Here is a 19,989-nt window from a genome sequence, read left to right on the forward strand (position 1 = left end):
GAGAAGGCCGCGATGGACGCCATCAAGACGGAAAAGAAAAAGTTGGCCAAGGAGAGGACGGTCAAAAAGCACGCCAAGGACAAGCTGGCGAAGTCGGAAGAAGAAGAAGGACAAGGAGAAAAAAGAGATCAAGAAGGAAAGGGAGGTGAAGAAGGTGGATGCGAAGAAAGAAGGGAAAAAGGAAGTCAAGAAAGATGAGAAGAAGGTAGAGGCCAAGAGGCTGCTCAAAGCCGACCTGAAGCCCTTCACTCCTGAAGTCAGGAAAACTCTACACAAAGCCAAGGCACCGGGCAAGAAGTCAGACTCGGCCAAAGGCAAAGTGGCTAAAGAGGTGGTGGAGCCAAAGGCGGCCAAGAAGGTCCCTGCAGAGCCCACCACGGTGCAGTTACAGGAGGAGAGGTCCGTCATGTCTTCACCAGAGGACCTGTCCAAGGACTTTGAGCAACTGCAGACTGAAGAGGCAGCCAAGGTGGCAGATCCCGCCAACGCCCCGGCGAGGCCGAGGAGATCGCCGCGGCAACGGCAGCAGTGGGGAGACCACCGGACCTGCCCGAGCGCGGTCATCGGCAGGAGGAGACCCCTGAGCCACCCGCCTCTGACGCAAAAACCCTCTCCCGAAACTCCGGGCAAGGGGATAGTCCACCAGCCACTGAGGACACCCCACCTCTCGAGGAGCAGGTGGTTCTCCGGCCTGACTCCTCGATGGAGAAGGTCCTGGAAGATGAGGGCGCCGCCATGGAAGAGTCTCTGGAAATGAGTGAGTTGGAAGAGAAGGTGGTGAGGACAGGGAAGGAGGAGGAAGGCTTTGGTGAGGAAGGATTACTAACCCCGCGGGATGAAGTGGGCGATGAATACCCGCCTGAAGAGCAGGTGGGACTTCCAGGAAAAGAGGTCGGAAGGAAGGAAGACGAGGAGGAAATGGAGAAATGTGAGCGGTACATTGAATCAATGGAGACGAGGGAGCGGACTGAGGAAAGTGAGGGTGAAGAGGTGGTGGAGAAGGCAGAGCTGGAGGAAACAGTGGAAGGTGTTGATGAAGATAAGAAGGTGAAGGCCAAGGAAAAGGAGGACGCATTCTACCATGAGCACGAAGCCACGATACCCCTCAGCGAGAAACAAGACAAAGACTTACTCGAGCGTGAAAACGCCCGCGGCTGACAAGAAGCAAACTCCAACACCAGAAGCCAAAGTGGCGAAGGCCCGCGGCGGAGTCTCGGTGCCAACACCAGTGTTGCCCGCCCCGGGCGCCCCGGGCGAGCCCATCTCCTACATCCAGGACGAGACCATCCCCGGCTACTCCGAGACGGAGCAGACCATTTCGGACGAGGAGATCCACGACGAGCAGGACGACCGCACGTCCCCCCTGAAGTACGAGGTGGGCACCGACGACATCTCGGTGCCGGACGACACCAGGTCCTTCGACACCATGCACGGGATGAAGGAGATCAGGGCCATGGCGGGGGCCGAGGCGGCGGCCAGGGCTTTGCGAGGCTGGAGCCCGAGATAGTGGTCTACCCCTCGGAGATGGCCGTGGCCCCGCTGGCCGAGGAGGAGCACATCTCCTCGGCGGCCTCCATCACCGAGTGCGATAAGCTGTCCTCCTTCGCCACCTCGGTGGCCGAGGACCAGTCGGTGGCCTCGGTGACGGCACCTCAGACGGAGGAGACCGGCAAGAGCTCCCTGATGCTGGACACCGTCAACAGCATGGCCTCCTCCAGGACCGAGGCCACCCAGGGCCGGGATTACATCCCGTCCGCCGGCACCATCTCGCCAACCTCCTCGCTGGAGGAGGACAAGTACTTCAAGTCCCCGCCTTCCGAGGAATTCCGCCCCATTGCCGAAGAGGTTCGGAAGATGGGGGAATGGGAGGAGGAAGAGGAGGAGGAGGAAGATGAAGACCAAACACCCATTGTTGAGATCCCAACCAAACTCAAAGAGCAGTACTCGGCCATGTTTCCGGCGCCCTTTCCAACCGGCGAGCCCGGCCAAACCACGGACCTTCAGGGCTTGGACAGCAAGCCCAAGCCTTCCTTGCACTTCGACACTGACCTTCCGGAGAGCGACGAGAAGTGTATCAGCCCCGATGACAGCACGGTTAAAATGGCCTCGCCAACGCAGTCGGGACCCACCAGCGCCGGGCACACCCCGTTCCACAGTCGCCCGTCGAGGAGAGGACTGACTCGGTCGAGACCGAACTGGAGGGACCAGGCTACGCAGGAGCTGCTCACCGAGGAGCCACTTCGAAGCGAAGACTTGTCGAGTTCGGGGCACAGTCCGCTCGGCGACCTCCCGCCCAAGCCAATCCCCCCGGGGGAACCTAACCTACCCGATGCACTCAGCGCCTTGCACTCTGACGTCTACCAGCCCGGCCTGACTCCGAAAGAGGACATGTTGCACTCTCAGGAGTTCCGAGCGATTGAGAAGATGGAGAAGGACGCACACGAAAACGGAGCACACGGCCACCGAGAAGATGGAGTGGGACATTCAGGACTGGAAGCCTGCCCCGGCCAAGGCAGAGGTACCCCAGGAGAAACGGCCAGCCACTGAAACGGTCCTGGAAGAGTTCCTCAAGGAGAAAGAGGACGTTGGAAAGGCGGAAAAAGAACCGGCAAAGAAATCTGCGACTCTGAAGTCGTCCCAGAGTCAAAACCCACAAAAGATGAGACCTTGTCTTTGGACGTTCTCAAGCAAGAAACCGCGTCTATCGGAAAGATGGACAAAGTGGAACCGGCCACCGTTCCGACAAAATGACCAAAGAAAGTCCGGAGAAACAACCTGCGGCCGCTGAAATAGTCGAGCAGAAGACAATCTCTCTTGACGAGGCAAAGAGTGAGGGGGAAGACCTGGGGAAGATCTCGCTTGACGTGGGAAAGAGTGAGGGAGTGAGAAGTGAGAAAGACGATTTGGACAAGAGACCTGGCGACGTTGGATTCATTGAACGAGAAATCTTCGACAATAAAAAAGTTGAGCAGAAAGAATCGGAGAAGATCTCTCTCGATGTTGGGACGTGCGAGAAGGAGGAATTGGAACACAAGGCTCTCGGAGCCGAGCACGTGGAAAAAGATTTGCCAGAGAAGAGCTGGAGATACTGACCAAATTGTACGCGACGAATGGAGAAAATATCAACTGATGTTGGAATGAGTAAGAAGGAGGAATTGAAGAAGGAGGAATTGGAAAAGGAAGTCTCCAATCATCGTGGAGAGGAGGAAAAAGAGGAGTTAAAGGCAACACCTTTTGACGTCGAACACGTGGAAAAGATTGACCATGAGGTGTCGGAGAAGAAACCTATGGAAGCCGGAAAATCAAAATCTGAGGGATTAGAAAAAATATCTATTGATTTTGGCAAGAGTGAGAAAGAAGATATGGAAAAGACACCTGGAGACGTCAGAAAGGCTGAACAAGAAATGCAGGAGAAGTCTATTGATGGCGGTAAAACTGAAGACAAGGAATTGGAAAAGATGTCCATGGATATTGGAAAGAGTGAGAAGACAGAAAATGAGAAGAAAAATTTGGAAAAACTATCTGGAGATGTTGTAAAGGTTGAACAAGAGACACCAGCGAAGAAGTCTGTTGGTGATGGGAAGATAGAACATGAAAAGTTAGAGAAGGTTCCTGTGGATGTTGGCAAGAGTGAGAGAGAGGATTTGGTAAAGGGAACTGAAGATGTTGGGACAGTTGTACAAGAGACACCAGTGAAGAAGTCTAGCGATGATACTAAGATGGAAGACAAGCATTTGGAGAAGATCTCTATAGATGTTGACAGGAGTGAGAAAGTGGAAAGTGAGAAAGAAGACTTGAAAAAAAGCCCTGGAGTTGTAGAAAAAACTGAACAAGAGGTCTCGGAGAAGAAAACTATTGGTGATACTAAGATCGAAGACAAGGCATCGGAGAAGACCTGTCTGGCTGTTGGAAGGGTTGAACAGGAGGAACTGGAGCAGGAATCGTTCGACGTTGAAAAGGTATCGAAACAGGACGTAGTGGGTGAAACAGGAAAGAAAATTGGGGACGTAGAAAAGATGGACCAGGAACTTCCAGAGAAAAATGCTGCGGGTAAGGAAAAGGACATCTCGCAGACAAAGCCAGCAGATGTGACAGAAAGTGGCATCGAGGCTTCTGGGAAAAAGGACCAAGGTCCAGAAAAGAGACCTGCAGATGTGGAGAAGGTGGAAAAGTTTGGACAGGAAATGGAACGGACAACCGGAAAAGTGGACGAGGACATAGAACAAAAGGTTTCTGTGGAATCGAAGGACATGCAAGAGAAATTGCAGTCTGCCACCCAGAAAATCTCCACTGGCGATCCAGAAAAGGCCTATGCAGCAACTGCAGATGTCCACCTTACATGTGGGTACTTGCCAATCGATACACCGGAAAAATACATCAGTGAGATAGAAGACAAATTCAAAGATCAAGCAGAAAGAATAGCAGAGGCAATCTATTCATCAGACGATGAAGATCTATCTGATATTATAGAGCTAATGCCGACCACAGGCAAGTTCTCCACACTAATAAACAAAGAGGAACTTTCAAAGCAACCGATCTCTAAAGACGTGACCCCAGCTGACGGTAAGGGCAAAGCAAGTCCCATCGAGTCACAAGAGACCAATGTACTGAACAACCTGTTACCATCTCTGTATCCAAAGTGTGAGCCCGTGGTAGATGTCTCCACGGGTGGAATGGCCCTGAAGGAACAGGTAACGGACGAGGCAGAGTCCATTCGCAGGCCTGAAGGCACTGCCGCAGAACTAGACACGTGGGAACCCGCGCACACCAGCCCCGCTGGAGACCGAGGGTCCCCTTCAGAGACAGGCGGGCTTTCCAGAAGCGAGCTGTTCGCCGACACACAGCCTCCTCCGGTCGATTACAGCAAGTGGGATCCATCTTCCTACCAATATTACTTGCAGGAGGACACCAAAGCTTTTAGCGCTCTGTCCCACACGCCATCTCCAGAGGACCTGCCGAGCGAGATATTTGTGGCGGGCGACCGACTAGCCGGGAGCAAAGACGAGACGGGCAGCGAAGCCAAGTATTTGTACTACGCAGAGGAGAGGAGGGAATCCACTGGCGGGCTTGACTATTCATGGAGCGTTGAGCAAGGAAGGGCGCCTGCCTCTGCCTTTGACAAAGCCTTGGAGTCAAAGCCTTCGGCCTCGCCTTTCCCACATCCCAAGGACACGTGGACCGGAGTGCAGTCCACGCTCCCCGCCGACACCACCGGAGCGGGGACCATTCTCAGCACATCCAAAGAATCGGCCGGAGAGCAGGACGTAAAGAGGTTGGAAGGACTTCTCGGGGAGATCTCGAGAGAAGAGGAGAGAACGTCTGAAGAACGTGCGTACCTTTCGCCAGAGGGGAGCGTGCCCGCTGATGTACTGAGAGACAGCGCGGCCCTGGACTCCGGGAAGCCCTGCACATCTGACGATCGCACCTCCAGCCGGTCAACTCCTCCTTCTGCCGAAGAGCAAGGAGTTCCCCTCAGTCATCTGGACTACCAGGCCGTGATCTGCTCGGAGGCCACGTGGAGCGGCACTGGGCTTCACACCCAGGACTCCTACGCCACCGTGAGGAAAGGATATTCTTCGAGGGGGGAAGACAAGGACACCGAGGCTGCGATGGAGGCGTTCAGCTACGCTGAGGAGGTCAAGGAGAGCGAGATCACAGGGCTCGAGGAGCTCGGCAAGTCACAGAAGGAGGCCGAGCCTCTGGGCTTCCAACACCTATCGTGGCAGCTGGACTCGCCATTCGAGGTGGCTTGGGAGGCCAAGGAGGCCGAGAGAGAGCCTTCCCTCCACATGTCGCCGATAGAGAAGGCCGCCGCTTGGTGCAGCGCCCTGGGTCAGGAGTCCTCGACCCACGTGACACCCGGGGGCGGGCAGGAAGCACGGGCAGACTGGACGACGGGATACTCCGAACTTCCAGAGCCTCCCGCCGCTCTCCCCCCCACCTCCAGAGATGCCCCGCCCACCTCGGCCTGGTCGGATGCCAAGGGCCTGCAGCGTCCTGAACCGACCCTGGGGGAAGACATCCAGGCGGACTCCCTCAGCCCAGTCTCACCGGATGGAAGGAAGACACCAGGCCTCAGCAGCCCCGAGCCCAAGGACAGTCTGTCCTCGCCGTTGTCCTGCGCGGAGACTCCGCGGCTGGACGCCATCGGCGCGGCGAAGCAGAGGGAGCCCGACTCCAACGTGCTGAGCTACTACGAGAAGGAAACCGGGGACAGCAGCAGCGACTCTGAGCTGGAGAAAGGCGCCAGGGAGAAGTCGGAGAAGGGATCTCCTCTGGCAGGGCAGTGGGACGAGGGGAAGGCTCGGAGCCTTGGAGCTGGGGCGGAGGGGAGGGCACGCGCCTTGTCCCCATGCCCGGACCGGTGGCTGGGCCCTCGGGAGCAGAGCCCGGCCACACCGGAGAAGGACCTCGCCTCGCCCGGCCACTTGGAATGGGACCTCCCCTACCCCAGTGATCACAAGGAAGACCTGAAGAGTCCTCCCTCTGGACTTGACGACCCCTGCAGGGGAGATGAGAAGATGGCCTCCATCACCGGGGACATGTCTACCTCAGAGTGGGAGCAGAGACCCGGCCAAGACACGCTCCGAGAGGGGCTGGTCAAGCTGCCGTGCCCTGACCCGCTCATCCATGGACAGGACATCCCACCGACCGCCCAGCCAGAGCACTGGGCCACCGGCCTAGGCCAAACCTCCTTGGCCAAGGAGGACGCGCCCTCTGGTTCTCAGTTTAAAGACTCTTCCCACGACGAGGAGAGAACGTTCGCGGCCCCTCCCCCCCCTGAGTCCGCGGGGGTGAAGGACGAATATTTGGAAGTATCTCAACAAGGGGTAGCTGCTCCTGGCTCCGCGCCAGAACTCACGACCTGCCCGCCAGGAACGGCGTCCGATGTCCAGGGCCTTCTCCATGAGGTCCGACCCGTGGGGCAAGAAGCGGCCGAGGGGACGTGCCCCCCCCTGACCACCGGCCCCTCCCCGGGGGCCCCGGGACGGAGCCTTGTCGAGGTGTCCCCGCTGGTGCCCGCCGACAAGGCCGCGTACCAGGCTGCCGAGGCGGAGGAGCCGGCCCAAGCTCCAGCCGAGCAGAGTCTGGGCTACCTGTGCGACATCGAGGACTCCACATTGTCCTGCAGGGTCGAGTGTCAAAGATCAACCCCCAAACCCGAAGGGGAGGGGACGGGGGCGGCTGCCGAGGGGGTGAAGGCCGTACCGGGGGCCGAGGAGCCTCTGGCCTCGGGCCTACTGCCACCCCTCTCGGGCCCTGAGGTGGCATCGGCCAACGGGCCTACCGAAACAGGCTTCGCCTCGGCGCCGGCCCGGACCCCACCAGGGAGGGAAACGGCCTTGGGCGTTGCCGCGGAGACGGGATCGGCTGCCCGGCCTTCCTCGATCCCCTCGTCGGAGCGCGGCTCACCATGGGCCTCCAAGGACGATCTGTCGCCCTCCTTCATCAATCCCAGCCCCCAGCCGGAGGTGGAAGAAGGGCCCGAGGAAGGGATCGGCCCCCAGAGCCGGCCTCGCGGGCCCCGCCACTCACGGGGGGGCCAGGACAGCCCGCCCACCTCCGGCAGCGAGTCTCCCCCCCTCAACTCCGACTCAGACGTGCCCCCCGAGACGGAGGACTGCCCCTCCATCACGGCCGAGGCCCCCATCGACTCGGACGAGGAAGGGGACTTCCTGCCCGTCGACAAGAACAGCGGCCCCGGCCCGGACCCCCTGCCCGCCCCAGCCGCCGACCCCCAGCCGCTCCCCCCTCGCCCGGACGTCTGCATGGTGGACCCCGAGGTGTTGGGCCTCGAACCGGCCAAGCTGCTGAAGAAGGAGATGAAGGACAAGGCCAAAGGCGCCCGCAAAGCGGCCAAGTCCAAGGCGGCCTCTCCGGGACGCAAGCTGGAACCCAAGGTCAAGCACGCGGCCAAGCCGGCCTCACCCAAGGACGCCAGCGACAGGTCCCCCAAAGCCGCCTCCACCAAGAAGAAGGAGAAGGAGGTAGCGGAGAAACCCAGCCGTGCATCCAGGGCCACCGAGACTCAGGCATCGCGAACCGAGGACAGGGACGACATCTCCAGGTCCAGCCAAGCCAACCCAGGCAAGGCCCTAGTCAATGGCGTCAAGTCCTCCTCAGGTAAGGACCTGCTGGGTGCAGGCGTCTATAACGTGCCTCGAATCTCCCGTGAGGAGGTCAACGTGCTCCATGAGGAGACGTTGGACGAGTGAAATGGTGAAGGCTGAGGGGAGGACTGATATGAAGTTTGTAAAAATATGAGAGGTATAGATAGGGGTAGACAGTCAGAACTTTATCCCCAGGCAGGAAATGTCAAAGAGTAGAGCCATAACCATGAGGTGAGAGGGGGAAAGTGATGAGAGGAGACTAGACCAAGTGGACCCGTTGGGCCCAAACCTCTCCTGCATTGGTGCAGCACCCTCTCCTCTCCCCTCCCCCCTCCCTCCTTCCCTCCCTCCCTCCCTCCATCCCTCCCTCCCCCTTCCTTCCCTCCCCCCAACCCCCCTCCCTCCCTCCCTCCCCCCTCTTACCTCCCCCTCCCCCTCACCCCCACTCCATCCCCCTCAACCCCCCTTATCTTCCCTCCCTCCCTTCCCTCCCCCCTCCCTCTACCCCCTCCCTTCCTCCTCCCCCTTCCCTCCCTCCCCCTCCCTCTACCCCCCCTCCCTTCCTCCTCCCCCTTCCCTCCCTCCCCCTCCTTCTACCCCCCCCTCCCTCCCCCCCACTCCATCCCACTTAACCCCCCTTTTCCTTCCTCCTCCCCTTCCCTCCCTCCCCCACTCCCTCTATCCCCCCTTCCTCCCTCTTACCTCCCCTTCCCCCTCCCCCCCACTCCATCCCCCTCAACCCCCTTATCCTCCTCCCCTTCCCTCCCTCCCCCCTCCTTCTACCCCCCTCCCTCCCCCCCTCCCTCCCTCCCTCCCCCCACTCCATCCCCCTCAACCCCCTTATACTTCCTCCCTCCCCCTCCCTCTACCGCCCTCCCTTCCTCCTCCCCTTTCCCTCCCTCCCCCCTCCCTCTACCCCCCCCTCCCTCCCTCCCCCCTCTTACCTCCCCTCCCCACACCCCTCCCTCCCCTCCATCCCCCTCAACCCCCCTTATCCTCCTTTCCTCCCCCTTCCCTCCCTCCCCCATCCCTCCCTAGGAGATAGATTTAAACTTTAACATGTGAGTAACTTTAAAAAGATAACACCGATTTCAATGAAACTTCTTCCATTAGCACCAAAGACATTAGTTTAACTGGGCATTATTAGCTGAACTTGGCATGGACATTGTGGGTAGAAGGGCCTGTTCCTGTGCTGTACTCTTCTCTGTTCCCTATAACCCTTGGTTGTGCATTGCTCCTGAGAAGGAGATGGTGACCTGCCTCTGCAGCCCCTCTAGTGAAGATGTTGTTGGGGAGGGAGTTCGGGATTTACATAGAAACATAGAAAATAGGTGCTGGAGGAGGCCATTCGTCCCTTCAAGCCAACACCGCCATTCATTGTGATCATGGCTGACCATCCACAATCAGTAACCCGTGCCTGCCTACTCCCCATATCCCTTGATTCCACTCTATCGAACTCTCTCTTAAATCCATCCAGTGATTTGGCCTCCACTGCCCTCTGTGGCAGAGAATTCCACAAATTCACAACTCTCTGGGTGAAAAAGTTCCTTCTCACCTCAGTTTTAAATGGCCTCCCCTTTATTCTTAGAATGTGTGGCCCCTGGTTCTGGACTCGCCCAACATTGGGAACATTTTTCCTGCATCTAGCTTGTCCAGTCCTTTTATAGTTTTATATGTCTCTATAAGATCTCCTCTCATCCTTCTAAACTGTTAGTGTGCGATCCCCGCACACTAACACTAGGGACAATTTACACATACACCAAGCCAATTAACCTACATACTTTTACACCAGCTCCACTATCCTACACACTAACACCAGGGACAATTTACATTTATACCAAGCCAATTAACCCAGAAACCTGTACGTCTTTGGAGTGTGGGAGGAAACCGAAGATCTCGGAGAAAATCCACGCGGTCACGGGGAGAACGTACAAACTCCGTACAGACAGCACCTGTAGTCAGGATCGAACCTGGGTCTCCGGCGCTGCAACGCTGTAAGGCAGCAACTCTACCGCTGCCACCCAAACTGTTTCGCCTTCCGCAGAGGCTGCCTGACCTGCTGAGTTTTTCCAGCGTTTCGTGTTGTAATCCCAAGTCGGGACGGTGTAGGACTGGGAGGGGAACCTGCAGGTGGTGGCGTACCCATATCCGTGCTCTCCTTGTTCTCCTGGTTGGTAGAAGTGGTGGGTTTGAGAGAGGCAGCGGCCTTTGTGGGACATGATGTAGTTGGCGCACTCTGCAGCCAAGGTGCGATGCTGGAGGAGACAGTAAATGTGCAGAGTTTATCAATAATCTATTTATTGCCATATGTTCTGAAACGGAACAATGACATTCTCACGTGCAGCAGCATAACAGAATAAGTAAACATAGTAAATACTCTGTAAACAATATATTAAATGAGAAACAAAGTTCTGTGTATGTGTGTGCGTATAAATGTACACGCACGTCTACACACATATATACACATTGAACTTTTTTCTCGTTTATTATATTTACAGAGTATTTAATATGTTTACATATTCTGTTATTCTGCAGTAACTGCACATGTATACAGTATGTGTGTGTATATATATTGTGTAAGAAAATAACTGCAGATGCTGGTACAAATCGAAGGTATTTATTCACAAAATGCTGGAGTAACTCAGCGGGTCCGGCAGCATCTCAGGAGAGAAGGAATGGGTGGCGTTTCGGGTCGAGACCATTCTTCAGACTGAAGAAGTCTGAACATACATTCAGTATACATTCAATGGTATGAACATTGACTTCTCCAACTTTAGATAGTTCCTCTGTCCCTCTCTTCTCCTCCCCCTTCCCAGTTCTCCCGCTATCTTCCTGTCTCCACCTATATCCTTCCTTTGTCCCGCCCCCCTGACATCAGTCTGAAGAAGGGTCTCGACCCGAAACGTCGCCCATTCCTTCTCTCCTGAGATGCTGCCTGCCCAGAACAAGGGGCCACAGTTTAAGAATAAGGGGTAGGCCATTTAGAACTGAGATGAGGAAAAACATTTTCAGTCAGAGAGTTGTGAATCTGTGGAATTCTCTGCCTCAGAAGGCAGTGGAGGCCAATTCTCTGAATGCATTCAAGAGAGAGCTGGATAGAGCTCTTAAGGATAGCGGAGTCAGGGGGTATGGGGAGAAGGCAGGAACGGGGTACTGATTGAGAATAATCGGCAATGATCACATTGAATTGGCTCGAAGGACCGAATGGCCTCCTCCTGCATCTATTGTCTATTGACCTGCTGAGTTACTCCAGCATTTTGTGAATAAATACCTTCGATTTGTACCAGCATCTGCAGTTATTTTCTTATACTACATATATATGTAAGTGTGTATGTGTGTATACACACATCTATACACACATACACAAAAACACATACACGTAAAAACAAACTAACAATAATATATGGCCGATGTCTCGGGTTGAGACCCTTCGAGTCTCGACCCAATATATTATTGTTTCTCTCCAGAGATGCTGCCTGTCCCGCTGAGTTACTCCAGCATTTTGTGTCTAACTTCGAAGCATCTGCAGTTCCTTCCTGAACAATGATAAAAGTTTACTCCCAAGAGTCAAGGGTGTTTTATTGCCATATGCCCCGAAACGGAACAATGACATTCTTACTTGCACAACAGAATATGTATCACCAGTGGAGATCAGGTAAACACCATCATAATCTTTGCAAATTCTTAAACTGCCAGCGGTTGTAACAAGAGGCCATTGTACCATTTATCTGTTACAGACTCTGACTGACTGACTTCTCTCTTTGTTTAGACCGTGTGATGAAACAATTGTGTCTGTCCCCACTCAGAACTGGGATAAAGCAGCAACCGATCGCCCCAGGCTGATCGTACATCCCACAAACACTGTCTGTGGTTCAGCACTCCGTCCAATTTGCTTATTTTTCAAAGCACGCGTTGCTGTCTTTTGAAAAGAAAATGCACTTTGTTCAGGGAGTTAGTCAGCACGGGGTCGGGGCTGAACTGTGTTGTAGTGATAGGAAGCTCTCTGCAATAGCACTTCCCAAGCAGAGTGGGGCCTGAGATCTTTAACCCCCTTTCCCCTCAAGAAGCGCGTGGACTCTTTAGAGTCAAGTGGGTTTAAGACTGAGTCTTAGACGGAGAAAAGTGTTGAGTTCCACTTCAATAGACAATAGACAATAGGTGCAGGAGGAGGCCATTCGGCCCTTCGAGCCAGCACCGCCATTCAATGTGATCATGGCTGATCATTCTCAATCAGTACCCCGTTCCTGCCTTCTCCCCATACCCCCTGACTCCGCTATCCTTAAGAGCTCTATCTAGCTCTCTCTTGAATGCATTCAGAGAATTGGCCTCCACTGCCTTCTGAGGCAGAGAATTCCACAGATTCACAACTCTCTGACTGAAAAAGTTTTTCCTCATCTCAGTTCTAAATGGCCTACCACTTATTCTTAAACTGTGTGGCCCCTGGTTCTGGACTCCCCCAACATTGGGAACATGTTTCCTGCCTCTAACGTGTCCAACCCCTTAATAATCTTATACGTTTCGATAAGATCTCCTCTCATCCTTCTAAATTCCAGCCGTTACCAAGCAGTTCCCTGGGCCAAACGGCCACCTCTTCTGGAATTGGAATCATGGAATAGTTCGTTTAGTTTCAGAGATGCAGCGTGGAAACAGGCCCCTTCGGACCACCCGGTCCGCGCCGACCAGCGATCCTCACACACTAACACTACCCTACACGCACTAGGGACGATTTACAGTTACACCAAGCCGATTAACCTACAAACCTGCACGTCTTTGGAGTGTGGGAGGAAGCCGAAGATCTCGGAGTAAACCCACGCAGGTCACGGGGGGGAACGTACAAACTCCGTACAGGCAGCGCCCGTAGTCGGGATGGAACCCGGGTCTCTGGCGCTGTGAGTCAGCAGCTCTGTTGTGCTGTGGCAAGTAAGAATCTCATTGTTCTATCTGGGACATATGACAATAAAACACTCTTGACTCTCTCTTCCGCTGGGCCATCGTGCCCAGGGTGGGCGATAGGAGAGCCTGTTGCTCCCTCCCTCGTGGATGTGGTGTCCATGGGTCACGTTGACGCTAACCTCTGCCTCTCCCGCCAGCCGGCTGCAGTGCCAAGACCAGCTCAGGCGTGCCCGCCGGGCCGCCCGTCTACGTGGACTTGGCCTACGTCCCCAACCACTGCAGCGGCAAGAACGTGGACCAGGAGTTCTTCAAGCGCGTCCGCTCCTCCTACTACGTGGTGAGCGGCAACGACCCTGGAAGCGGGGAGCCAAGCCGAGCCGTGCTGGACGCACTGTTGGATGGGAAATCCCAGTGGGGGAATAACCTTCAGGTACCTACCTAGCCCGGCACCATCCTGCTCTATTGTTGCACGTGACAATAAACTAGACTGTAGGTTAGAGAAATCAACGCTGGGCTGTAAAGCTGCCCAATCAACGCTGGGTTATAAAGCTGCCCAATCAACGATGGGTTGTAAAGCTGCCCAATCAACGATGGGTTGTAAAGCTGCCCAATCAATGCTGGGTTGTAAAGCTGCCCAATCAACGATGGGTTGTAAAGCAGCCCAATCAACGCTGGGTTGTAAAGCTGCCCAATCAACGATAGGTTGTAAAGCTGCCCAATCAACGCTGGGTTGTAAAGCTGCCCAATCAACAATGGGTTGTAAAGCTGCCCAATCAACGATTGGGTTGTAAAGCTGCCCAAGCGAACTATGCTTCAGTCTGAAGAAGGGTCCTCGACCCGAAACGTCGCCCATTCCTTCTCTCCTGAGATGCTGCCTGACCTGCTGAGTTACTCCAGCGTTTTGTGAATAAATGCAAGCGAAATATGGGTAGGAAGGAACTGCAGACGCTGGTTCAAGCCGAAGAAAGGCACAAAATGCTGGAGTAACTCAGCAGGACAGGCAGCATCTCTGGAGAGAAGGAACGGGTGACGTTTCGGGTCGAGACCCTTCTTCAGAGTGAAGAAGGGTCTCGACCCGAAACGTCACCCATTCCTTCTCTCCAGAGTTGCTGCCTGTCCCGCATTACTCCAGCATTTTGTGTCTTTTAAGCGAATGGACTGCTTATGAGAAGCCGGGCTCTTTGGACCTTGTTGCTTATTTAGTTCAGTTTAGTTTATTGTCACGTGTATCGAGGTACAGTGAAAAGCTTTTTGTTGCGTGCTAACCAGTCAGCAGAAAGACAATACACGATTACAATCAATCCATTTACAATAGACAATAGGTGCAGGAGGAGGCCATTCGGCCCTTCGAGCCAGCACCACCATTCAATGTGATCATGGCTGATCATTCTCAATCAGTACCCCGTTCCTGCCTTCTCCCCATACCCCCTGACTCCGCTATCCTTAAGAGCTCTATCTAGCTCTCTCTTGAATGCATTCAGGGAATTGGCCTCCACTTGCCTTCTGCGGCAGAGAATTCCACAGATTCACAACTCTCTGACTGAAAAAAGTTTTCCTCATCTCCGTTCTAAAAGGCCTACCCCTTATTCTTAAACTGTGGCCCCTGGTTCTGGACTCCCCCCAACATTGGAACATGTTTCCTGCCTCTAACGTGTCCAACCCCTTAATAATCTTATATGTTTCGATAAGATCCCCCTCTCATCCTTCTAAATTCCAGTGTATACAAGCCTAGTCGCTCCAGTCTTTCAACATATGACAGTCCCACCATTCCGGAATTAACCTAGTGAACCTACGCTGCACGCCCTCAATAACAAGAATACCCTTCCTCAAATTTGGAGACCAAAACTGCACACAGTACTCCAGGTGCGGTCTCACTAGGGGCCTGTACAACTGCAGAAGGACCTCTTTGCTCCTATACTCAACTCCTCTTGTTATGAAGGCCAACATTCCTTTGTAGAGATACATGATATGGGAATAACGTTTAGTGCAAGGTAAAGCCAGCAAGTCCGATCAAGGATAGTCCAAGGGTAGATAGTAGTTCAGCACTGCTCTCTGGTTGTGGTGGGATGATTCAGCTGCCTGATAACAGCTGGGAAGAAACTGTCCCTGAATCCGGAGATGTGCGTTTTCACACTTCTGTGCTGAAGGGAGAGGGGAGAAGAGGGAGTGCCAAGGTGTGGCATCCTTGATTATGCTGCTGGCCTTGCCGAGGCAGCATGAAGTGTAGATGGATGGAGTCAATGGAAGGGAGGTTGGTTTGTGTGATGGTTTGGGCTGCGTCACAATGCGTTGCAATCCCTTACGGTCTTATTGACAATAGACAATAGACAATAGGTGCAGGAGGAGGCCATTCAGCCCTTCGAGCCAGCACCGCCATTCAATGCGATCATGGCTGATCACTCTCAATCAGTACCCCGTTCCTGCCTTCTCCCCATACCCCGTCACTCCGCTATCCTTAAGAGCTCTATCCAGCTCTCTCTTGAAAGCATCCAACGAACTGGCCTCCACTGCCTTCTGAGGCAGAGAATTCCACACCTTCACCACTCTCTGACTGAAAAAGTTCTTCCTCATCTCCAGTTCTAAATGGCCTACCCCTTATTCTTAAACTGTGGCCCCTGGTTCTGGACTCCCCCCAACATTGGGAACATGTTTCCTGCCTCTAACGTGTCCAATCCCCTAATTATCTTATACGTTTCAAATAAGATCCCCCCTCATCCTTCTAAATTCCAGAAGGATGGAGCTGTTCCCAAGCCAAGCTTGCCTGTGAACTATCTTGGTTGTGCACTCTCACGCACGCTTGTGAGAGGCTGTTTTGTTGACCCTGTCTAATGGAGCGACTTTGTGTGTTTTGTTTTGTTTTGTTTCCCCCCCCCCCCCCCCCCGCCCCGGCTCAAGGTGACGTTAATACCGACCCACGACACGGAGGTCACACGGGAGTGGTACCAGCAGACCCACGAGCGCCAACAGGAGTTGAACATCATGGTGCTGGCCAGCAGCAGCACAGTGGTGATGCAGGACGAGTCTTTCCCCAGCGTGCAAGATCGAGTTTTGAGCCGCACACAACCTCTCTCTCCCGGCCTGAAGGAGAAACCCTTGCTTCATCATTCCGTCCCCCACACTGATTATTTATTTTCGTTAAGTTAGGTTCATTTAAGGCTAGATTTGCAGCTTACTGCTAAGGAGACAAGTGAGATAATGTGAGTGCTGTGGAACCCTCTGCGTTCTAGGGGACTAGTCTGGAGACCAATTTGCTATAACGAGTGGCCGTTTGCTTGTGATCCCCCCCCTCGTGTTCGTCACAGCTTCAGCACAGTGGAGATTGGAGTTGGGACTCTGTTGGAGCGGCAGATTCTGCTCCCAGGACAAGAGGTGTGTATGGTTGCTTGCTTTGAGGACCAGCACCGGGATGAGTCGATGGGTCGGTTTTCACGGTAAATAGTTGGGGTTTTGTTTTTGGGGGTTTTTTTTTGCCTCTTGAGGGGACCTCGGTGTGAGAACGCCCTCGAGCGGAAGAAGTCACGGCTCTGCTCTGCGGCCTTGTCGAATGCCAGCCCAAAGCCAGAATGCCAAGAGCGTCCTGAAGCCGAACAAAGCTGGAGGAGTGGGCAGCTTAACTGGCCTTGTGCCTGACCTCTCTCTCCCCCCACACCTCCCACACACACACCCCCCTGCTCTCGGAACCGCCCGCAGCACAAGGTTGCCCCAGTGTTAAGTCCGGGATTCGGTGGGTCTTAGATGGGGAGGTGTTGCAATGTGGTGCAAGGATAAAGGGCAGTCAAATCTTGCATGTTGCTTGGGAGCCCCACAGACTGAACTGTCAAGCTGGACATCTCTTGACTGCTTTCCAAGAGGCATTTGCTCATTCTGTTTTCCCATTGCCCGCCACATGGAACATGCCCGAGATGGCTCGTGGCAAGGAAACTTGCATGTGCCAAGCAGTCAGACACACGTTAAACCTTGGATTACAATGCAAACTGTGAATGTGACTCCCGAACGATGACGATCCACTGTGTTTAAAGAGACAGCACCCCAATGTGTACCAGTCAAAGTGGACATCAAAACTATCCCTGCACAAATACAGAACTGGAGAGAGGGAGGGAGGGAGGGAGGGAAAGACCAATTCACTTTATTTGTAACGATACATTAATTTAAATTGTTTAATGAAATTCTGAGTTGTTTAACGAACTTGTGATGATCGAGTCTGAAAAGGTAACTTTTAAAGGGATTCTTTAAATTATTGAACACAGCCTGTCAAAGGCAAAGATAAGGGGACCTGTCTCTTTAACAAGACAATGTCTGGTTTAAATTGAATTGTCCGTCTTTAAAGTGCACACGAAAGGGTCTGATGCGCTTGGCCATGTTGGTTCGATGCGTTGAGGAACAGAATTTCCCTGCAATGAAGGACCTTGAACACATTTGTACCAGTCTCCAGTGGGGAGACGGTGTTGCCGATGGGTGCCTGCTTCACCCAAGCAGAGCAGACAAGTGCGTAAGATGGTGACCTCACATCGCAGCATGCCCTGGTGAAGGGAGGAATCATTACGTTCCCCATTACAGTGCAGTGCCCCTCCTGCTGAGAACATCCATCCAAGCTTCATGATGGTTCTAATGGACTAACTCTTCAAATGGAGATTTGCGGACGTGCCATTGCTTTGAGTGCAGCCCCCCCCCCCGTCTGGCCCTGCGGTGAGATGGTGGGCTCGGCATGTCGTTCCACTGCATGTTTGCGGTCAGGTTAAAGAGAGACCATGGCTTCCCCCACTTTGAGTATGGGAACGTGAGGAGCAAGGGCTGAAGTTGGATATTGCCTTTTTTAACAAACCAAAGTGTGCAAAGTAGCCTCTCTTAAGCTTAAATACAGGTGCGGTTTGCCTTAGACATCAGGATGATGTAGCTATTTAATGCACTACTACCCCTGCAACGATGGAGGGCTGGGACTGGCTTTGTTACTTTATGTGGCCGATTTACTGCCCATTACTGATGGGCATGTTGCAGGCAATGCCAAGCTGTCGCATCAACGTTCAGCTTTTTGTTTTATTTTTGCCCTTCTTTAAACTCCCACGAGGTCAAAGCTGGCGGTGCGGGGAGCGGAGTGGAAACGGGCTTGGGTGTTCGCGAGGTGAGGATGAGGTTGAAGGGGGAAAGTTTCGTTGAGGAGATGGACCACAGTTGGGTTCAGCAGAACCCTAGTTTCACGTCCTGGTTTACCTTCCCCTAAGCGCCTGCTTGCAGCTGCATTTGGTCAAAATTGGCCCATCCCCCTAACTATCCCCACCTCGTGAGACTCCATAGAGTTTGGGATTAGGGGAACGAGGGGCGGCTCCACCACTCCACGCATCCTGTCCACCCTCAGTCCCTGCATTGGTGATTGTTCCTCCCCGACCAGTGGGAGGAAGCTAGCCACATTGAGGGGGGGACACCAGAATCAATCGACCACTCCAACCAAATCTAACTGGGTGTGTTTCCCCCACCTGCCTCAAGTCCGAGAACTTCACAGTCCAGCCTAGAAACCTGAAGGGAAGCCAATCTCCAAGCAATTCGGAGGAAGAGGCAAGTGACAGGGGGGTTCCAAGCAGCCACAGGAAAGAGCTTGGTGGTACATTGGTCAAGTCCTGAGCAGGTTTGACCCATGCATGGAAAGATGGGGAGGGAAGATATTGGTCACTGGGTTCATTCCTGTCTGTCCTTGTTGGCTTGCATGCGTAGTGAGCGTGGTGACTGTGTATATATTAAATGTAGTTAGGAAGCCCAATAGGAAGGTTATAAAGTGACCCGAGCATTCTGTGCTGAGGTACTTAGATTTGCTGTAGGCCCTGACTTTGATATGGAGTGTACAATGTTTGTAGTTTCTGACCTGTTCCCGCAATGGGACACCAACGATGAATCTGGCTAGATCTTTCCAACAGCAGGTGGAAGGGACGAAGCTTTACAGATCTGACAGGTTGGCGTGTCCTTGTGTGTACAGTCAAGTCTTTGAAAGCCGTCATGGGCGTGCAATTCGAGTGAGATATTTAGATTAGCACAAGAAGTGTGTCAAGTGTGTTTTGCGTGCGATAAGATTGTTGGGATATTAAGGAATTTGTACAGTATCACGAGAAGTCGGTGCATCGTGCCGACAGTGAGTGAGAGAACTGACATTTCTCCAGATCTTCTAACATGACACATCAGCGCTGTTGCTGAAAATGGACGATGGATTTTGGGAAAAGGTGACTGGCTGCGTTGTCCAAGGCACCAGAGGTAGAGAGGACCCACATATTAAGGACATTTCTCGGCACCCCGATTTCAGGTGGGTCACTATAAGGAGAGTCATTACCTCTTGCCTCTCTCCATTCCTCCCTCCCGCACATACCTGAGCACAGAAAGGGGATTGCCTGATCCAGGAGACTTTAATCTGACGTACCTCCAAACTTTGCCCCGACAACAGAGGCTGACTACTGATGTGGGCATGGAGGAGGTCAGATTTAAACGATTGTATTTAAAGGGAATATTGTTCGTGTTGACATGTTTGTAGACCACTAGGCACTCCATCATTTGCTGTTTTGAGACCATTTTCCCCTCAAAAGGATCACATTGCAGCTATCTTTGTTCCAGCTCCATCCTGACCAGTGCGTTTATTGCAACGATTTGCGTTGGTACAGTGCATCTACTCTGAAAAGTTAAAACTAATTTCCAAATTTTATTGCAACGATATGCGTTGGTACAGTACATCTACTCTGAAAAGATAAACTGGTTTCCACATTTTTAGAAATTTAATGTTATATTTTTTAGTTAACAGTTTAATCGATTGGTCACAAAAAAAAAATCAAAGAGGTGGAGTATGTTGGGAAAAATAACTTGATTTTTAATTGATATACATTAATTTTTAGTCTACAACGAAAAATGCACTGGTTCCAACCATACTAGGCTTTAGTACCGATCCTTGTACACATCTTGTGTAAGAAGGAACTGCAGATGCTGGTTTAAACCAAAGGTAGACATAAAAGGT

The 19,989-nt window shown here is 53.2% G+C and overlaps 1 protein-coding gene across 1 annotated transcript in view; it reads left to right on the forward strand.

The window, feature by feature from the left end:
- The window catches only part of map1aa (microtubule-associated protein 1Aa), a 19,737-nt gene extending 1,181 nt beyond the window's left edge, over positions 1 to 18,556 (forward strand). Inside the window, 15 exon segments of the mRNA XM_078429750.1 lie at positions 1 to 102; positions 104 to 493; positions 496 to 1,143; positions 1,145 to 1,459; positions 1,462 to 2,152; positions 2,155 to 2,201; positions 2,203 to 2,445; positions 2,447 to 2,624; positions 2,627 to 2,740; positions 2,743 to 3,068; positions 3,070 to 3,109; positions 3,112 to 8,124; positions 13,202 to 13,434; positions 15,900 to 16,031; positions 16,033 to 18,556. The exon segment at positions 1 to 102 is cut by the window's left edge and continues 135 nt beyond it. Of these exon segments, the coding sequence (XP_078285876.1) occupies positions 1 to 102; positions 104 to 493; positions 496 to 1,143; positions 1,145 to 1,459; positions 1,462 to 2,152; positions 2,155 to 2,201; positions 2,203 to 2,445; positions 2,447 to 2,624; positions 2,627 to 2,740; positions 2,743 to 3,068; positions 3,070 to 3,109; positions 3,112 to 8,124; positions 13,202 to 13,434; positions 15,900 to 16,031; positions 16,033 to 16,056 (8,496 nt within the window). The 3' untranslated portion in view covers positions 16,057 to 18,556.
- Positions 18,557 to 19,989: the final 1,433 nt, after the last annotated feature.

Source organism: Rhinoraja longicauda, chromosome 38, assembly GCF_053455715.1.
Source record: "Rhinoraja longicauda isolate Sanriku21f chromosome 38, sRhiLon1.1, whole genome shotgun sequence".
NCBI lineage: Eukaryota > Metazoa > Chordata > Chondrichthyes > Rajiformes > Arhynchobatidae > Rhinoraja > Rhinoraja longicauda.